Source organism: Mustela erminea, chromosome 8 (assembly GCF_009829155.1).
Source record: "Mustela erminea isolate mMusErm1 chromosome 8, mMusErm1.Pri, whole genome shotgun sequence".
In the NCBI taxonomy this organism is placed as follows: Eukaryota; Metazoa; Chordata; class Mammalia; order Carnivora; family Mustelidae; genus Mustela; species Mustela erminea.
In genome coordinates this window covers 58,235,202-58,254,568 of record NC_045621.1, presented here as the reverse complement: position 1 = coordinate 58,254,568, position 19,367 = coordinate 58,235,202, and the positions used below count along the sequence as shown (strand labels likewise).

The 19,367-nt window shown below is 32.8% G+C and overlaps 1 protein-coding gene across 1 annotated transcript in view; it reads right to left on the bottom strand.

Moving 5' to 3' along the window:
* SLC4A10 (solute carrier family 4 member 10) overlaps nucleotides 1-19,367 on the bottom strand; it is a 419,861-nt gene that overhangs the window by 98,997 nt on the left and 301,497 nt on the right. Inside the window, 4 exon segments of the mRNA XM_032355736.1 lie at nucleotides 1,906-1,993; nucleotides 5,446-5,603; nucleotides 10,597-10,686; nucleotides 11,659-11,750. Coding sequence (XP_032211627.1) covers nucleotides 1,906-1,993; nucleotides 5,446-5,603; nucleotides 10,597-10,686; nucleotides 11,659-11,750 — 428 coding nt within the window.

The following is a 19,367-nucleotide window of genomic DNA, read 5'->3' as shown; positions in this document are numbered from 1 at the left end:
GATTAGTCAAAAAAACTTTGGAACTGACATCTTTCTGTTAAGAAAATCTTGACTTCTAATTGAGAAAGAGAAGAATTAGGAAGAGAGATGCCGTAAGTATATGTGAACCTCCCATGATGCAGCATGCTCCTCTCACCATATGTTATACCCCATCCCCCCCAGAAATATCTTATTTCCTAATGTGGTAGATACGGAAACATAATATAACGTGAAATATACGTGCATAAAAGTGACAACACTTAAATTGTGGACTGCAAATCACGGTGTCATATATTTGGCAAAACTGTAATAACTGCAAAATATTAAGAAATATGGAAACACTAAAAACAAAGATACCATGAGTGTCTTCTCAAGAGAATTCTACTAGAGCAGGTTTGTGGTCCTCGTGAACCCTTTTCCAATTACTCTGTTTTCTTCCTCAATAATGTGATACTGTGGAGAACTGAGTAGGGACCTCTCAAAACATGGCCACCTGAACCTTAGAATGTGACCTTATTTGGAATAAGGGTCTTTGCAGCTGTAATGAAGGTAAGGATCTAAAGTTAAAATCATCCTAGATTAGGGTGGGCCCTTTTCCCAATGACGGGTATCCTTATAAGAGACAGAAAGGGAGGAGACACACAGAGGCACAAGGAAGATCTTGTAAAGATGGAGGTAGGGATTAGAATTTTGCCACCACAAGTCAAGAAACCCCAGGAACTACCAGAAGGTGGAGAGACAAGGAAACATTCACCCCTAGAGCCTTCAGAGAGAATGTGGCTCTTCCGCTGACACCCTGACTTCACACTTCCGGTCCTCCAAAATGTGAGAAAATAAATTACTCTTGTTTTAATCACCCACTTTGTGGTAAGTTTCTATGGCAGCCATAGGAAATGAAAACACTCATTAAGTTGATTCTTTCTCAAATTGATGAAAAATGTGTTTTTCTTCTAGCTTTTGGTTTCCTATGTGTAAATACAATAACGGATACAAAACCATAAAATGTAATTTGGACAGATATAATAGAATTTATATCACCAAGACAAGTTCAAATTTTTCAGGTTTCATAAACTTATGAAAAGTTATATACAATAGTAATCCACTCTTTTTGCAGATTTTCAAGTATCCAAAGCCAAAGTATTTCAATAAATACATTAAATTATTTAGATGAGATTCTAAAAAACGTATGACCTGTTTATTATTTACTACAGAATTTTGAATATATGACCCTTCTGTGATCTTTTACATCCACTCTTTAACAACAGATTTCCATAAGGTACTGGGGAATACAGGAAATCAGTTATATGTTATTTTTATGTTTTTATTTTTACAATAATACACCTCTTTGAGAAACTGATAAAAGCTTTTTCCAGTCCAAAAAAATTACATACAATTTTTTTACATAGAAGAATTTGTGTGCTGTATCAAAGAGATCACAGGTCCCTTGAAGTTCATCTATAGCTCCTCTAATGGTTCAAAAACTCTCAGGTTAAGAACATTCAGGCAACTGTAAAGAGAGTTGATAGATATTGCATAGCTTTTGGTGTTGTATGTACTATTCAGATAAACTACCATTGTTTTTTCAGGTCCTAAAATTATTTTGCCAAAAATAAGATTTCTAATGATATTAAAAATGGGGCTCACTTTAGCAGCACATACTCTATAGGAGAATATTAATAAATACATTCTAAGTGTTACTAAATCATTTTCTTTAGAATATGAGGTTTTAAAACATTATACTCGTGTGTGAATTTGTTACCCCTTTCAAACAAATTTTTCCAAAGGAAATTTTATAGTGGAAGCATAGAAGGATGGGGGTTCCATGGAGAGAAATCTGATTCACAACAGATAGTCATGAATACAGGAACTCCAAAAGTTAAGTGTACCTAGTAGGGGAAAATGTTCCCAATGAACTTGAATAAATACCTCATCTGTCATTAGGGTTGCAATTGATCTGCCAATCTCATGGTACTGTTGACCCTTTCCCAGGGGTCCCAGAAGAATGAACAAAAATCTGTAATTAAGAAGAAAAAATACAAAAAGTTTCATGGTAGAAATACAAAAAACAACTCCAGTAGTTACAGAATGACTCAGCGCAAAAGAATTGTTTAAGATGAGGACTTCAGTATAAAATACATATTTTTTCACAGTTTATACTATTTTAAGGCATTTTTATAATGATTGACTTTTATTCTTAAGGTCCTTGAGCAAGGGAAATCCATGGTTATTTTGAACTCAGTGTTTTCCCATTTAATTACCTGTAGAGCCTACATGGTAGGTAGTGAAAATTTTAAGGATTCTATAACCCTTAGAGGAGGAAGGTGAGAAAAGTAAAGTACGATTAAACCTTTCTGAATTACAAGGAAGAACTCACTAATATACAAATTATAGAATGAGGTAAGGAAGAAAAAGGTAATATAATATTATAAACAAAACAAGAACATATAATAAAAACAGTAGGTATATGTAACATCTACATTAAATTGAAAAAAATATTGTCAAGAATCAAAGATCAGTTAGTAAGAAAAGATAGGGAGTTAATGATCTACTAATTCTGACTATGGGGGAATTAAAATACAGGCTGCATTGCAGTATTCCATCTAAATTAGACTGAAAGCCTAGTAAAGTCACCAAAACAACTGGAGATTTTGAAGAAATCAGTACATGCTTTAACTTTGGAGGACCGGTAATTGTCTTGTCTCTGAAAAGGTCAATGCTACAGTGAAATCGTGAAAAATTTTAAATGCCATATATTCTGCAATACAATTCAGTGGTATTAATTTGTTGAATGGTTTATGCTCTTAAATATGAAGACTCATAGTTTCATAAGCTTTAAAGAAACATATACTATAATCTTATCCTTCATTTAGTGACAAACTTTAGCAATTGTGCATGATTTTATGTAAAGCATATATTACACAGTCTTAGAAAGTCTGGCATTAATTTTTTGTCAGTGGTACCTGATTTCAAGTCAATTTCTACTACACCAAAATGCCCATTATAAATTTAAAACAGGAATAGCTTAATGTGGTGGCAGGGGCTTTATCAACTGTAATACTTTCAAGAAATTTTGTAACCTACGTACATCTTGCCATTTTTCAGGTTTCTATTCCATGGGCTATTATAAAGTCCTAAAAATTTATTTTCTGACATTTTTACTATGTGTTGCTATTATATTCATGGTGTGCCCTTTTGTCCCCCTAAGAGAGAATAATTAGGAACCTTGGACAGCTAGCTTTATTCTATTTGTCTAACTAATCTTCTTCCATTTTTCACCTTTCCGAACTAAATAGTCTAGTCTTTTTAATCTCTCCTTATACGGTGGCTCTCCTGTGCCCCTAATTTCTCCTCCATTGTTCTCTACACATATTTTACTATGTCAGTATGAAATGAGGTCACCTAAATCTTAACAGTTTTCAAAGTGAGGGTATATAACCCTATTAAGGCTTTTCTGTACTCCTGGGAATTTTTCTTTTCTTTCCTTTGAAACACAGGAGCTATCCTTGTCATACAGAGCCATCATTGATGCAGAATTTCATCAGACACCTTCCTAAATGGTGGAAAGGGAATGCGCTGCTTGGAAGACTGAAAAGGAATTTTAAACTACTAAAATACTACCTCTACAATTAGTAAGTCTGACATCTTAAATCCAATTCCCAAATTCCCAGAAACTCTGCACAGGTCACAAGTTGTATAAAGAAAATGCAGTCTAATCATAATCAGATGCCACTTTAATGTGCTCAGGACATCGTCACTCTTTTTTAATAAAAGTTGGCATATATCAGAACTCTGAGTAGCCCTCCAACAGGATGAACAGACACTTCTTTCTATAACCTGAGTGGTAACCAGACTCCTGCTTCAAATCTGTTCCTGTCACAGATTCAGGAATAGGTACTTTGTGTGAGTGTTGGGGGGGTGGGGTGCAAGTGGAGGGTGGGAGAGAATCTTAAGCAGGTAACACACTCAGCATGGAGTCTGACATACAGGGCTCAGTCTCACAACCCTGAGATCATGACCTGAGCAGAAATCAAAAGTTGGTCGCTTAAGCACCTGAGCCCCCCATGCAGACCCAGGGATAGGTACTTGAACACCAAATCCAGTATTCGTCAGCTGAGCTCTAATGAAATGAGGCCTCTCCTGGGAAACTTTTCCATATTTTTAGAATATCTTGTCCATAATCAAAGCACAGAGTGATATAATCTTCTGTGTTTTTAGTTAAGGCCAAAGGTCCATAAGAGGAAACGTTTTTACAAACCCAGTACCATAGCACCTGAACTTTGCCTCATTTTAAATTGGCAGAGGCATTCAGTGTTTGGAAGGGGAAGCATACTAATAGGACCTGAAACAGTCATAGCATCAACCAAAGGGCACCAATCGCGAGGGAAATGGAGTAGATGCTGCTATGGGAATACAAATGGCTGTCTATATATAGAAATCCCATTTAATAGAGGGAAAAAGGAAGGAAGCAAGATCCCCTGGATGAACTACTAGGAACATAACATACTAAAGTCAAGAGTCTTCTTTTTCATCACAATTTTGCCCATGGACATATATTTTATCTATGAAATAGAGATAAGTGATAAACAATGTAATTTGGTTTGTATTATCCCTAAGTTGTTAGTTTTTATATGTAGTTAAATGGAAAATAAGTTTAGGTAATCAAATTAAATTTGTACAATTTTTTTAAAGATTATTTATTTATTTATTTGAGAGAGAGAATGAGAAAGAGAGAGAGCATGAAAGGGGGAGGGTGAGAGAGAGAAGCAGGCTCCCTGCTGAGCAGGGATTACCAATGTGGGACTTCATCCTCGGACTCCAGGATCATGACCTGAGCTGAAGGCAGTCGCTCAACCAACTGAGCCACCTAGGCCCCCTAAATTTGTACTTTTGATTTGAATTCAACCACAGTACCACAATGCTGTTACCAATGATTTTCAGATTCTGGGTATGGGAAGCATACTGTGCCTGAGATGGAAAATACACAGTATATTAGATAGACATCTCTTAAGGATGGCCCTCACATGTACTCGGAAGGCTGACTCATTCGAGCGTTAGCTAAGCCTTCAAAACATTTACCTTTCTGAGTCTGACCAGCCTACAGTCTCATGCAATCTTTGAGGCAATCCTAACACTTTACCGTTTTTACCAACCTTATAAGAAATGACTTGGTGATATAGACCAGGGTATTCAGAGTTGACGAGCAAGCCTGAAAGAAAACACTGGAGTTTGAGAAGAGGGAGGAAAGAACAGAGTAATTTTTGAAATATTTTTTCTCCTCTTCCACAAACAAGAAGAAATGATTTTGTGAATGACACATTAGTTTCTAGAAAAAACTTTCAAAGGAAATTATATTTACTCCTTGTTTTTCCATTTTGTTTGGTTTGGTTTGGTTTTGGTTTGAGGGGGGATTTATTAAAAGAAAAAATTGTTTAAGAAAAATGCAGATAATGCTCTGATACTTTTTACCTGGTCGGAATTGGGACTTCAGCCAGTCCTTGAAGCAACACAGCAGGAGACAACCTGACAAACGCAACTACAGTTCGATCCAAGAACTCCAACTCCCCTACTAGGATGTTTGAAGCCTCAGCACCTGGAGGAATCTTTTTCATAAAATGAAGATCAACCTGAGAGTATCACAAAGTAATATAAATCAAAATTAGCTAAATCATATCCTAGCACAGCGCTTCATACAGGGTAATCCATCAATAAACGTAGGTGATATAAATACAGTTTTTATAAATATAACGTAAATAAAGTTTTAAAATAGTTTAACATCTCATTTGCCCTTTAAAAATAACAACTTTTTTCTCGTGTATTTTTCTATGTTCTCATAAATAAGCTGAATACTCGAGTTTCTCTATTTCATGTTTTTAAAAGACACTTCTTTGCATCAGCAATCTTGAAATTTTCAGGGAGAAAAACGTATGTGTTCCAGTAAATGAATATTCTTTAATCATAATTTAATCTGTATTGACCAACAAATTTAGAAGATTTATACTATATTATCTTAATTTTGTGCACATTTCAATTAATACTCAAAATATGCCTATTTCAAAAGAAATGTGACCATTTTTCTCCTTAGAGCATAAATAATGACTTTTGTCTCCATCTTTCTTCTAGTTTTTCTATATCCTTTACACTCTATATGTGGCCTGATTATTCTTCAATTTCAATTTCTCATCAGAAATTAGAATTTAGATATAGCAGAGTAAAGAAAACAATAAAGTTATTAACATTTGAAGTTGCTGAAGAACCATAGTTGAATTTCTGATATGAGATGTCTGTGATTGAAATGAATGCACACAAAACAAAAGTGATCACTAATAAGAAGAAATGCTTAAAAGGTGAATTCTGAAAAATGACTGTAAAACAATCTTAAGAGTAAAAATCAATTTTTATGCACAGGTCCTCAGTGAAAACCAAGCAGTGACTCTAAAGTCAATTTCACAAGGCCTATTTCTTGTTTCTAATTCATTTGAGTTGCTCTTTATGAGTATCTGTTTGTAGGGAAAATATGAGTTTATCTGCCTTAGTAATTGGTTTTATGCTCTCCTGTTAATGAAATGGGGGCCCAAGGTCAAAGTCCGGATAGCCAAGAGAAAGAGAAAAGAGCTCTGGCAAACACAGGTGAGGTTAAGAAGATTTTTTTCTTTTGCAAATTTAATGATTTGAGAATATTTTTCCAAGAAGTTTAACATGAAGAAAATTTAAGGATGAGTACCTTAGGAAGTCCATAGCCAGAATGTAGTGACTACATTAAATATGTTACTTTCTGAAATCAAGACCTCAGAATAGCTAGTTAGAGATTTATAACTACTTAATTTTTCTGTAAGATAAGGGTGCCATGAAACATAAATCCTGTTATATGAAGTACACATTTTATTACAAGGATTGAACATAAAAATAATCTGTAATACTTCACTAAAAACATTAAATAGAACCCGTTCTATTTTAAAGAAAAAAATTATTTAACAAAGCAAAACTGCCTATAAAAAATTATGACAAATATTATAAATTCCAAAGTTTTTATTCTACAAATATATTTCCAAATATAAATTTGTAAACTCATAAAACATATGCATTGGGATAGTACATGGTAAATATTTTCCTTTAATGGAATCTCACTTTTTAATTTATAAATACAAAGTATTTATTTACCTTAATAATAGAAGGTTAAATTTCAGGGGAATTATTATCATATTTTCATTTTTGTAGCTAGAAGAAATGCACATATTGAAAATGCTTTAAATTAGTAATGCTTTACAATTTTACAATAATGCATAAATTTTCAAGAAGGGAATAAAAGATTACCTATACACTATTAGCCCTTTGACAAAAGCACAATATATCTTCATAGGTCTTTTAGGGACTTAGAAAGTAAACAACTAAGTTTTTTTCTCTTGATGGAAAAAACAATTATACAATGTTAATACACTGGAATAAAATTTAAAGTGAGAAAACAGCTTTTTAAGAAAATGTGTAGTTGATAAATATGAATTATATTGGCAATACCTATTATAACTTTACTGAGAAATTTAAGTTCTACCCAAAATGAGTTTGTATAGACTCATTTATTTCTAGACAAATGCCAAAGCCTCTATCACTGAAGTCTGTGTCTCAGGCTGGTGGCAATCATACAAATAAATGTCTTAAGATCCAATTTAATTAAATCAAGGACTATATAGTATGCTAAAATAGTCCAATTTTACAAAAGGAAATATATGATCCTAGCATTTGAATTTTTTTGCATTACATAATACCTAATATATCATCAATTTTTATCTGTTATTTAGAAAAAGCATAATTTCAGGTTTAGCAAATTTTGATTTAAAATGTAATAATTTATAGCTAAATAATATATATCTGGAATAGCCATTATATTATATGCATTACATTATATTACTCTTGGGATAGTCATATATTTGGGAGTGATAGATTATATAATACATTATCTAATTTATTATTATATTATGCAATTATATATTGTTATTCTTGCATTAGCCCTATATTTTTGTATTTGGACTATTATATTATTCAGGAGAACCCTGACAATCTAGTTACCTTTTAATATAACAGAGATCATATTTAAGAAACATAATTTAACCTTTTATAAAATTACAAATACCTAAAACTGCTCTGAAGAACTAGGCTGAATTATATCTCTAAGGCAATCCTTAAGTGGAGTCAAACAGTTGGAATGAACATAATGAAACTAGAATTTTCTGGTTCTCTGAATAGGACCTCGAAGTAATCAAGGTATATACTCTAATGAATATGGATTCACACCCATGCTTTTGGGCTCTTTAGACCTTTATGCTAAGAAGGGGAAGATATTTTATTCTGCATTTGGTACTTAAGCTGCAGGTGAGAAACAGGTATATCTCTAGGGAACAAGGTTGGACAGAAGATCATGGCAGAACAAGAAGTGTCTGGACAAGCCATGTGCTAAGATGTGAAGGAAACAGTGACGGGACTTTAAGGAGAAAGTTTAAGTCTTAAGCCCATTATAGAAAGTACAAGAAAATTAATAGTGATTCTCTGAGGAGAAATGGTGTTGTGACCCTAACCAGCTAGTGATCTTGAGCAGCTCTCTTACTCTCTCTGGAATTCAGCTTTCTCACTTCCTAATTGAGAAGATTTCTAAGGTTTCCTACAGTTCAAGGAATTGAAAATCCATTTATTGTAATATGTTTCACATACTAAAGATAGATGCAGAAGAAAGTTCCTTCTACATAGAAAATAATGTGAAGTTCTCTTTGGGTCATTTGAAATAAACACCACCAACACCCTGGGAAACACTAAAATAGCCATCTTCTACAGGTCAGTTTAAAAAACAAAAAGCAATAGACTTTTGACACATCTGCTTTTTAAAAGCACTTTTTGGAAGCAAAAACATGACAACCTCAGCTTATATTCAAAAACATTCTCCAGGGGCGCCTGGGTGTCTCAGTGGATTAAGCCGCTGCCTTCGGCTCAGGTCATGATCTCAGTGTCCTGGGATCGGGCCCCGCGTCGGGCTCTTTGCTCAGCGGGAGCCTGCTTCTCTCTCTCTCTCTCTCTGCCTGACTTTCCGCCTACTTGTGAGCTCTCTCTCTGTCAAATAAATAAATAAAATCTTAAAAAAAAAAAATTCTCCAAATTAATAAATTTGATGAGCTTATCCATTGGAAGGGTTAAAAACATGTAGATTGAATGTACCTAGGATACAGTATTAAGTCACATAAAATGAATAAAGACTTTTTCCCCCTTAACATCTCAAAATTCTACTGGGTTTTGCAACCTACCTAATAAAGCTTAAATATTAACATAGCCAAAGTAACCTAGAGACTAGCTGAACTTTCATTAAATTCACTACCAAACTGAAATCATCAGGGCTAAAAATGCTTAATTCATATACCTGTAAAATCTGGCACTAAAATTTGTTTCTGTAATGATAGATCATATTTGTTCTTTCCAAACCCTATTACTCTGCCCTTCCAGGTTATAAGGTAAGAAGTATTACTTGGAAAAAGTTCCAGAACTAAAGGCTTGAATTATACTAAATCTCATAGGATTCATTCAACAAGTACATTCCAAGCACCATTCAAGGCACCAGATATCCAGGGGAGACCAAAACATATTAAATTTTTGGTCTAGTAGTTATTTTTATGCTATTTCAACTAATATTAGAACAACAACAATGACAATAATAAAACCACTTTTTATTGATGATCTGCTATCTGCTCAGCACTCTGCCATGCTCTGTATATTACCTCCTTTCGTTTCTACAGCAAAATTAGAAATAAGCAATATTGTTCTTAGTTTACATATGAGAAAGCTGAACTTCAGAGAACTTCTCCAAGATCAGATTGCTTATAAATGTTAGAGTTAGGATTCAAGATCTGATGTTCTTTCTCAAAAGCCATGTTCTTTACAATGTGCCATGATATGGACAAGAGACAGGAATAGAGATGGCTGGCACTGAGTAGAGGGCTGTAGAAATTTCACTTGCCTGTTAAAAGATGAAATGGACCACTGATTGGAAATGCAATAATGAAGACAAGGATTAAAGGAAAGATTATATATTTTTCTCTCCTCTGTAGTTCTAATTGTTGGGGGGGGGGGGGAGACCTGAAGATAAGACTACTCTCTCCGATTGACAGTATCCATTTTCTTTCAGATGTGAAAAAGCATTTGTGAAGGCTGCAAAGATAGGTCAGAGAACTAAAAGCAAAATGATATGGAGTTGTAAAATTCAGTGTCAAGGGGTTATATCCTTTAAAAAAGTTAAAAGGTAGTTTATTTCAAAGGATGTGATACATTATCATTGTTTTTGAGAGTGTTAAATGTGCCCCTGTTACACTGTTAGTGCCTGCATAAATAAGTAAGCAACTTTTTATGTCATTGCTGTTAAGATATTGTTTCAAATGAAGAATTTCAGAAATTAAATGTATGGCAGTTTGTGACAATTTTATTCAACTTGCAGATGAATGAAGATGTAATGCTTTAAGAAGATATGTTATTTGGAGCGGAGATGGAATAATACATTTGAACTGGCTTAATATTTGAATCACATGCCTCCATATGGTGGAATGAGCTTGGAACCACTGTAGAAAGACAGCCCGAGTAAGCCCTCACCTCTCTCTCTTGCTGGTGTGGAGGTCCTTTTTCATGCCTTTGTTTCATCCCACAGGGACTAGTATGCCCCTTTTGTTGGCCTCCCAGTCCCTGCACGCATAATTAACAGACTTAAGCTGGTACACCGTGCTCCCATGGAGACTCCACCAGGCACCAGAGGGAGAACATGCACATGACTAGACCTAGACCGTTTAGGCACTGGCAGAGGCATTCTGAAACAGCAACAAGGAGCTGATCGCCATTCATCTTCAGAAGCTCGATGCAGACAACTTCTACTCTGCCTCTTATTCCCACCTCCTCCCACTGTTACAGACATTGCCAGTGCTAAGTACTTTCAGGGGAAAAAAAAAAATCACTCTGGGTTATTACTGTTTCAGCCACTCAGATAAAAAGAATCGTTGATGACCCTCTTTATTTTTCATCAATATGGAAACTCCTTTTTCCTGGTCAAGTGTTAGTTTGCCATAGCCTACAATAGCACAGATACACTGTTGGGAATTTGCTAACCCAAATCACATGTACTCTATTTTCTTAGAATATGTTCAAGTCAATGATTTCATTTGAATTGTCTCTCTGTAGATGTATCCCTCAACAGAGTCAGTTGTTACTATGTTTTTATTCAAACCTCTGTTCAGTCTTACTAGTTTCTAGTGTTTCCTTACACTAAGACCTTCTCGATCACCACAGTGAAGTTTATATCATACGGTTTGTTTTTCCACAAATAGGAGAAAAACAATTTTGAAAAAAAATAACCAGCAATAGTTTTGAGCAATAAACTTCTGTTAAATTCTCTGTGAAGTCCAGCTCTCCTTTTTTTCTATAAGAGAAACATTATACCAAGTGGCTGAAACCTGAACTCTATACATAAACTTACACATTTGGTTTTGTGAATGAGCAAAATGTTACGTGTGAACTTGAATGCTAACATCATCTATAACAGTATCAAGCTTTGGCTAAGAAACAAAAAAAGTGCATGCAAAAAGTTGTGTCCACGCCTCTTAAAATGAGTAGTAATTTCTAGTAATAACTCAGTGGCTTATTAAATGAGAGAGAAAAGCTTACCTTGCTAAAGTCAACAGTGCTGTTTTCTCTGCTCACATCGTTTTTATTTTCCACACAGGCTGGAGCAGACTGAGGAGAAACAACCTGACCTGCTAAAAGAAATTGTTATTACAGAATACAAACAATTACTTATATAATTCTAGGCAGATTGAGTGAAATATGAATTAATCTAGGCTAACATAGGTTTCTTAATGAGTTTATGAGGTAAGCATGAAGGGTCAATATAAATAGATCTATATCAATACAAATAGTATTATTTGTCTGTTACAGATAGAAATGGGAGAATTCAGTCAAGAAAAAGAAAGCCAATTCTCAGGTCAAAACTCCATAGCCGAACAGTTATTCTCTATGAAGAAGACTGTCTTCAAAATATTTAAATCTAATCATGGTTTTGAAACATCATTGAGTTCTAAATTTGTCCATAACTAATGACACACATATAAATGACATATATATATATATATATATATATATATATATATATATATATAAAACAAGATAGACATCTATGATTTAAGCTCAACCTGAAGAATTTAAAATGTAATTTTTTTAAAAGGGGAAATATTTTTCTATTTATTCAGATATATCTGAATACACAGCATATCCATAGCTTCTATTCCACCTGAAGAAAACAATGAGAAAAAAATGCTTTGATGAAAGCAGCTAGAGATTTCTGTATGACAGGGGCAGTTAGAAATACCTTTCCCTTACACAGTACAGACCCTGTGAATATGATTTTATCTTTGTTACTATTCAATTATGTAAATATACTGATATTGCCCTACATGAGAAAAGACCAATAAACTTGAACTGTGTTAGTTTTCCATTAACACTAACCAGCAACTTAATTACTTTGTAGTTTTTTCCCATTATAAGGAAGCTTATGTTAGTTAAATGGACAGTAGAGGTGGGGATGTGACAATTGGTAATTAAATTCCACTATTCATGAAGTACATCTTTTTCAATCACAGCTTATCTGAAATCTGTCCATATTCAGCAATTAAATGGTAAAAATTAACAAGTTCTGCTTACTTTCACTTGCATCTTTCTTTTTCCCTAACCTCCTCCCACCCTCACTTACGACTTTTGCTGTGAAATGAGTAATGGCAACACAGCTTTGAAGCCTTGACTATATTTATGACCATAATTCAGTGACTCCACCTAACTGCTCCTATTCCCCTCAGCCTTCGACAGGAATACTCTCTCCTCTCTCTGCCTGCCTCTTCTCTGCACCCTACCTAAATTTCAATTTTATTCAAAGTTCACCTTTAGTCTCATCTTCTCCACCTACTAGAATCTCTACTTATCCAACCTTCTCTAAAGTACTAGTGTATATACAAACAGAACCTTTTCTTTGAATTCTTTCCTGATATCCCACTTACCCTTTGTTACCTAGAAATTACCAAGAATGACTTAAAATCTAATAATTTGCTTTCAAATATTAACTGTAATTTTGCTTTTGGAATGATTAAGTCTCTCAAGCAGGGGTCATTCATTAATATGTACAATTTTGTTATGTTTTAAAATTGCTATATTGCCAGAAATAATGAACTTATGATTCTTCCAAAAACTTCAATATTTCTCTGCTATCACTACACAAAGTAAAATAATACATTTGGTGAAGATTTTAAAATTGAACTTTTATTGTTTTTCTAATTTTTGTTTTTATTATTATTATGTTCAATTAGCCAGCATATTAAAAATGAGTTTTTAAAACAAATTTACCTCCAGCCATGTGCAGAAATTCTGATTATATCATATTCTAAGAGATACATGAACTTCAGAGAAATGACAGACGTAAACTGCATCAATTATATGTATTCTCCCATTTCTAACTGCCATGTGTGGCTATGACTGTGAACTGTTCATTAGCAGCCATTTCATTTATCATTCTCAAAATAATAACTGTAATTTTAAAAAAACCTTTTACATAATGCATTTGTGCTACTAACAGATGTCTTCAATCACCAGTTTCACATCATTTCACCATATTTTCATGAATTAGAACATTAGATATATTTAAACCTAAATTTACTGAATGTTCCGTATAGTTGAGAGATGAAATTCAAGGCATGGGAAAATGAGATAAACATATATTGGCTTTCTTATAATAATTTATTTCATGTGATCTAAAACTGCATAAAGGGACAATTATTTATTTCGATCAGCAAATACATACAAAAAGAGAGTTAACCCAATGCAAAATCACCCACTTTGAAGAGGTTTAATTGGATAGAAAATATGCCATAACTTAAAATCTGAATAAATCGGATAGCTTGTGTTTTCATATATATACTTTAAAAGCAGAATATTTTATAAATTACCATCAGCTCATGTGATATCTTTAAAACACTGGCACTTGTATTTCTTCTTATAAATACTAACACTTTGAGATTTATTGTTCTATTTTATTTTTGTTCTCAGATGATGAAAATTTTTCAAAATATTACCTTATAAAGGTGATAATCAGAAAGAGATTTGAAGTGTATCTCTATGACTATTTTCACTGGTATGAATAAGGACCTAGTGGAGACTACTTAACTAGCAGAAGATACTGGAGATGATAGGGAATTTCTTGTAAGTTCTAAATTCTAGAGGTGTGAATAGAATATAGGAAAAAGGCATTCAAACCACCAACCAATGCTAGAAATATAAACCACAAATTTGATATGTTTTACACTTCAGAGGTAATAGTTAAATAAAGTAGAAAATGTAATAAATATACTTAATCACATCAAGAGTCCTGCAAAGTTTAAAGGGAATTCCAAGTTTTATTTCTTGATATGTTTATTAATTTGTTAAAATGAAACAATAGACATTAAAAGTTTATATCTTTAAAGTAGTATCTGAAAACTTGGCAGGATGCAGAAAAACACATAGATATTATCATTTAAAAATTAAACTAACAAGTTTGGTTTGGGTTATTTTGGAAAAAAAAAAAGAAGCCTTTAAGGGACATAAATTGTATTTGTTATATATCTAGATCTATCTATATATTAGTATATGTATATAACGGAAATCATGAAGTATAGTCTGTTGGATGGCCAAAACTTCCATAAATTAAAATAAATTTTATGACTATAGTCTTTCTCCTTGTAAACACTGATCTCTTTAGTTTATTCCAAAAATTACTGCCTTTCAGAGGAAGGGGATGGGCTTGGATTTCAAAACAACTTTTATTAACTTAAATACTATTATGAAAGAAGAATCATAAATATAGATTCTGAAAGGGCATCCCTTATTTTCTCTGATGTTTAAAACAATAATAATTCTCAGAATGCCAATTTTCAGGTATAGGATTTTACTTTCAACAAAAATGAGAGTATGTTTTCTAATAAAATAACAAAGAATTTGTTGGGATATTTTTCCCTCCAGGACAAAATCGCATAAGGTTAGGATTTAGCACTCACATATATGTGTGGAAGTTTAATGAATGCTAATTTTTATGATACTCTTTTGAATCATGATGCCACAATGCTTTTGAACATACATATCTTTATTTCTTTATATTACCTTCATTTTACCCATTGATCACTACCCATATTAATATATCATATAAATAAATGTCATTTCAATGTTTAATCACATCTGTTATTATAATATCTAAATAATTTTGAGGCATGAATATGGCTATCCAAAAAAAAGAGAGAGAGAGAGAGAAAGTGACATTTATTAACTCAGTAGCCTAATTATATTTAGAGTAGATTATTCAAAAACAAATGAAAAGTGGACACCATTAGCATTAACTGGGAAATGATCATGAGTATAAATATAAACATTTAAGAAACCTAACATCATCCTACATATGTTTAATTTTCCAGGCTTTTATAAATTTATTTTTTTTAAAGATGGCTCTATACCCAACATGGGGCTTGAACTTGTGACCTCAGGGACAAGTATCACATGAACAAGCCAGATGCCCCTATTTTTCCAGGCTTTTAAACTCAACTAATTCACTATCTTAAACCCAAAACTCTAATATTTGTCATGTGTCTTATTAATCAAAGTGTATAATATATAGTATTCATATTAGCAACTGTTTGGATTAATTTTCCTTTGAGTTATGAATTCATTTTTTTCTCTGGATTTTCATGAGGGAGCATCTATCAGTTAGATAAAAAAGTTATTATAGACCATGGATTTTTTCCAGGGCAAATTAAAAAGATGTGGGGCAAGCATAGGAGAAAACTGAGAGCAATTTAAGTAACTGATAATCAGAAAAGGAAAGTTCTGTCATTCTACTTGTTACTTCATAAATTTTTCATTAAGTCCATTGTGAGACTGGCATAGCCATTTCCCTCTTCATAAAGTTGTGGGGAAGGAACATGAAATTATGTCAAAGTACTATTTTTTTAATTTTAAGTAATGTCAGTATATTAAAGCATCTCATTATAGAAATGCAACTGTAAGATACATTCTCAAAATATCTGTAAAGTATCATACTAACTAATTTTCAGCCCTTACCTATAGTTTTCTTCTTCTTTAAATAAATTACATACATTAAGTATTGTAAAACAGCAGATTTTAACTTCTATTTGGCCAAATTCAAATCAATAGAATAATACATAAAAGTATAGCATTATTTGCTACTGTTTAATACACTGAAGCTCATGCGTATTGAAGGAAACTGGGATGAAGACATAAAGGTACATTACTATTAACCTTGAGACCAAGCTGATTTACACTACCTCAGAAACCTTCAACGCATTTAGAGTACCCAAAGGGTAGGAGATGAGGGAGGTACAGAGATGAGATGAGCCTGTTAGAGACAGACACAAGACAGAGCAAAATAAAGAAATATAAAGATGAATGACAAGGTTACATACATGTGTAACAATACATTTATTCATGGGAGTAGAAAACATGAAGAAAGAAAGGCTAAGTATTTAGAAAATGTTGATTAGGTGAGCTACATTTTTAAAACATAAAAGGTATGCACATAATTAAACTTGGAGAAAAATTAGTATGCCTGAAAATAATGTAATATAAGAAACAACAAATTTAAACACATCATATTAGCTCTATTTTTATTGTTAATGTCTAGTCTCGATATTCCAAAACTCAGTAACACCAATATAGCCTCTGAACAGAACTGTCAGTTTTGTTAACAAGTCACCTTGATTTTTTTTGAAACAACGGAAAGTGCCTTTATTGAATAACAATGTTTACTTCTGACATCTACATGAATCTTTTAACATGTTTTCTCTCGAGTAATTCTAAGAATTATAAGTTTAGGTTTTCTTCTTCAAAGGTAGAACATGATGTGGAATAATTTTTAAGCTCTTTGGTACCTTACTTATGAAACAACAGTATTTAAAAAAACATAAAAGCATATAGCTATCTCAACACATAAAAACACTACACATCTGAAAATAAAAAGTACAGCGTTGTAAAAGAAGTGCTTATAAAGCGATAAAACTGATTTCCGAAAGCCATAAATAAAAATCATTCACAATACACATGTGTACATTATTTTAAGGGCTGGAATCCATGCAGGCCTATAGAATCAACTCATATCCCATCCTTCTAAATCTAAATGTTCTCCAGTAACCTGTGGTTTTGAAAGTAAGTTAGAGACCTTCAGCTCTGCAACTCCTTTTGCGATCCTAAATAAAAGTTGCCACTGGAAAGTATTTGTAACAGGAAGGAGAAAAGATATGTGGAGGAAAAGAAATAGAGTTAGAATTATCAGTGGAACACAGTGCAATGAGGAGAACGTACACCTGAGCAAACACCAGAGTCTTAAATTACTTTTAAAATATATAAATGTTATCAGTTGGTTAATAATATTTTATATTAGATTTGTAATCCAAATGTCTCAAGGCATACTCAAATGCATGAACTGAATGATAAATACAAATAATGATACATTTTCTTTTCAGATCATTTAGTACAAGTGTTATTTTTATCTCAAGAAAGTCCTTCTAGTTTCAAAGAATTATTGACTATTTTTGATATATTTATTCTGAATACTTTCCACCCATATCTTTTTCAAAGTTTTAATGTTAAAGAAGATACTATTTTTCTATTATTTTTTGCTGTTGTTTTGCCAAATGTAACTGTCACTTTTTATTGAAACATCAGAATCAGACATTTAATTCTCACAGTTTTGATGCTTAATGAAAAGTGAAAGTTAAACACAGCATGGCGGCATTCAAATGCATGGTGAAGCCATAGCATCCCGCAACTTAGCCCTTAAGAGAATGTGCAAACACCAAGAAAAAATATATATATACAAAGAAATAAAGCTAACATATTTAGAGGTGAGACTGACAAATTATCACAAATCACTAAAGAAAAGTTACAAACAAAATAGTGCAGACTTGGGGAGAAGAGGATCAAGGAAATCACTATCTTGCATAACAAATCTATAAAATGGGGAATATCCACATTTGAGACTTAGAATGAAATATGTGAATTTAGTTAACTCATGGGATTACTACTAAGTTAATAATGCTCTAGGAAAAGTCAATTAAGGAAGTAGAATCTTTATTCTATGTCACTCTTTTAAACTTCTTTACATAAATATCAGTTCATTGTTGAGGGAATTTTGATAGTTTTGCCCCAAAAGTGAAAGTATATTAAAAACAAGAGGGGGCTTATTTTTATCCCTATGCTGGGGAAGGAAAATATTTTCTGGTTTCAACTTTCTAGAAAATCCTCATCCCATTCAATTCCCATTATATAATCTTAAAAGAGAAAGTCCATTTTTACATGAAATACTCTGCTGAAAAGATTTTTTTGTAAATGATAAGAATATTATTTTCACCTTTTTGGATTTCTTAAAATCCTTTTGCATCTCTCTGTACTACTGCACAGAATAAATAAAAAATAAATAAAAAATAAATCGCCATTGCGTATGTTGAAACAATGTCAGATCTATATTTATGGCTATGAATTTTGATTTGTTTGTTTATGTAGAATTTGTCAGTTTTTAGAGTTCCTAAGTAGATTGAGAACCTTAGTAATAAAGGTCTTTCACACTTTTTTTCACTTCTGGATAGGAGATTTATCTCTAAATTGGTGAAGTCTATACATATTTTCAGAATTCTCAACACACATAATTATGCAAAGTGTATGAAGAAGCAAAACAGAGTCACGAGGAGGTGTTATAAGCCTAAGCTTAGAAAACCATTTCTGACAGCATACTCTACAACAATACTTAATTGGGTATATGAATCCTATTAGAAATGTTTCCAAGTTTTTATTACCCTAATATGTGCCTCAAAAAGATCTCTATGTGTTTAGATATAGGCTGATTATACAGATGGTGACAGAATTACTTCAGAACTACTCACATTCCAGTTTCAGAAAAACTAAGCATTTGCCTCAGTAAGGCAGAAAGTAGCCTTTCAGAAAACTTTATATCTCTATGTGTCTAGATGTAGACTTGTGATTCAAGGCTATAATTCTGTCATTTCTTCTCATGTCTACCAGAAGTTGTGTCTAAGTCTACATGATATTACAATAAATTAGTCACCCCATAAATTCATTACCTTCTTCCCTCCACAAATAAAATGTAATAAAGTCATTTTATGGTAAACATTATTCCCAGTGAAATTTGAAATACAAATTATGGCTAGTTCACAATCCACAAGCCTTGCATTTTTTTTTCAAAAATTTTATTTATTTATTGGATAGAAATCACATGTAGGCAGAGAGGCAGGCAGAGAGAGAAGTGGGAAAACAGGCTCCCTGCTTAGCAGAGA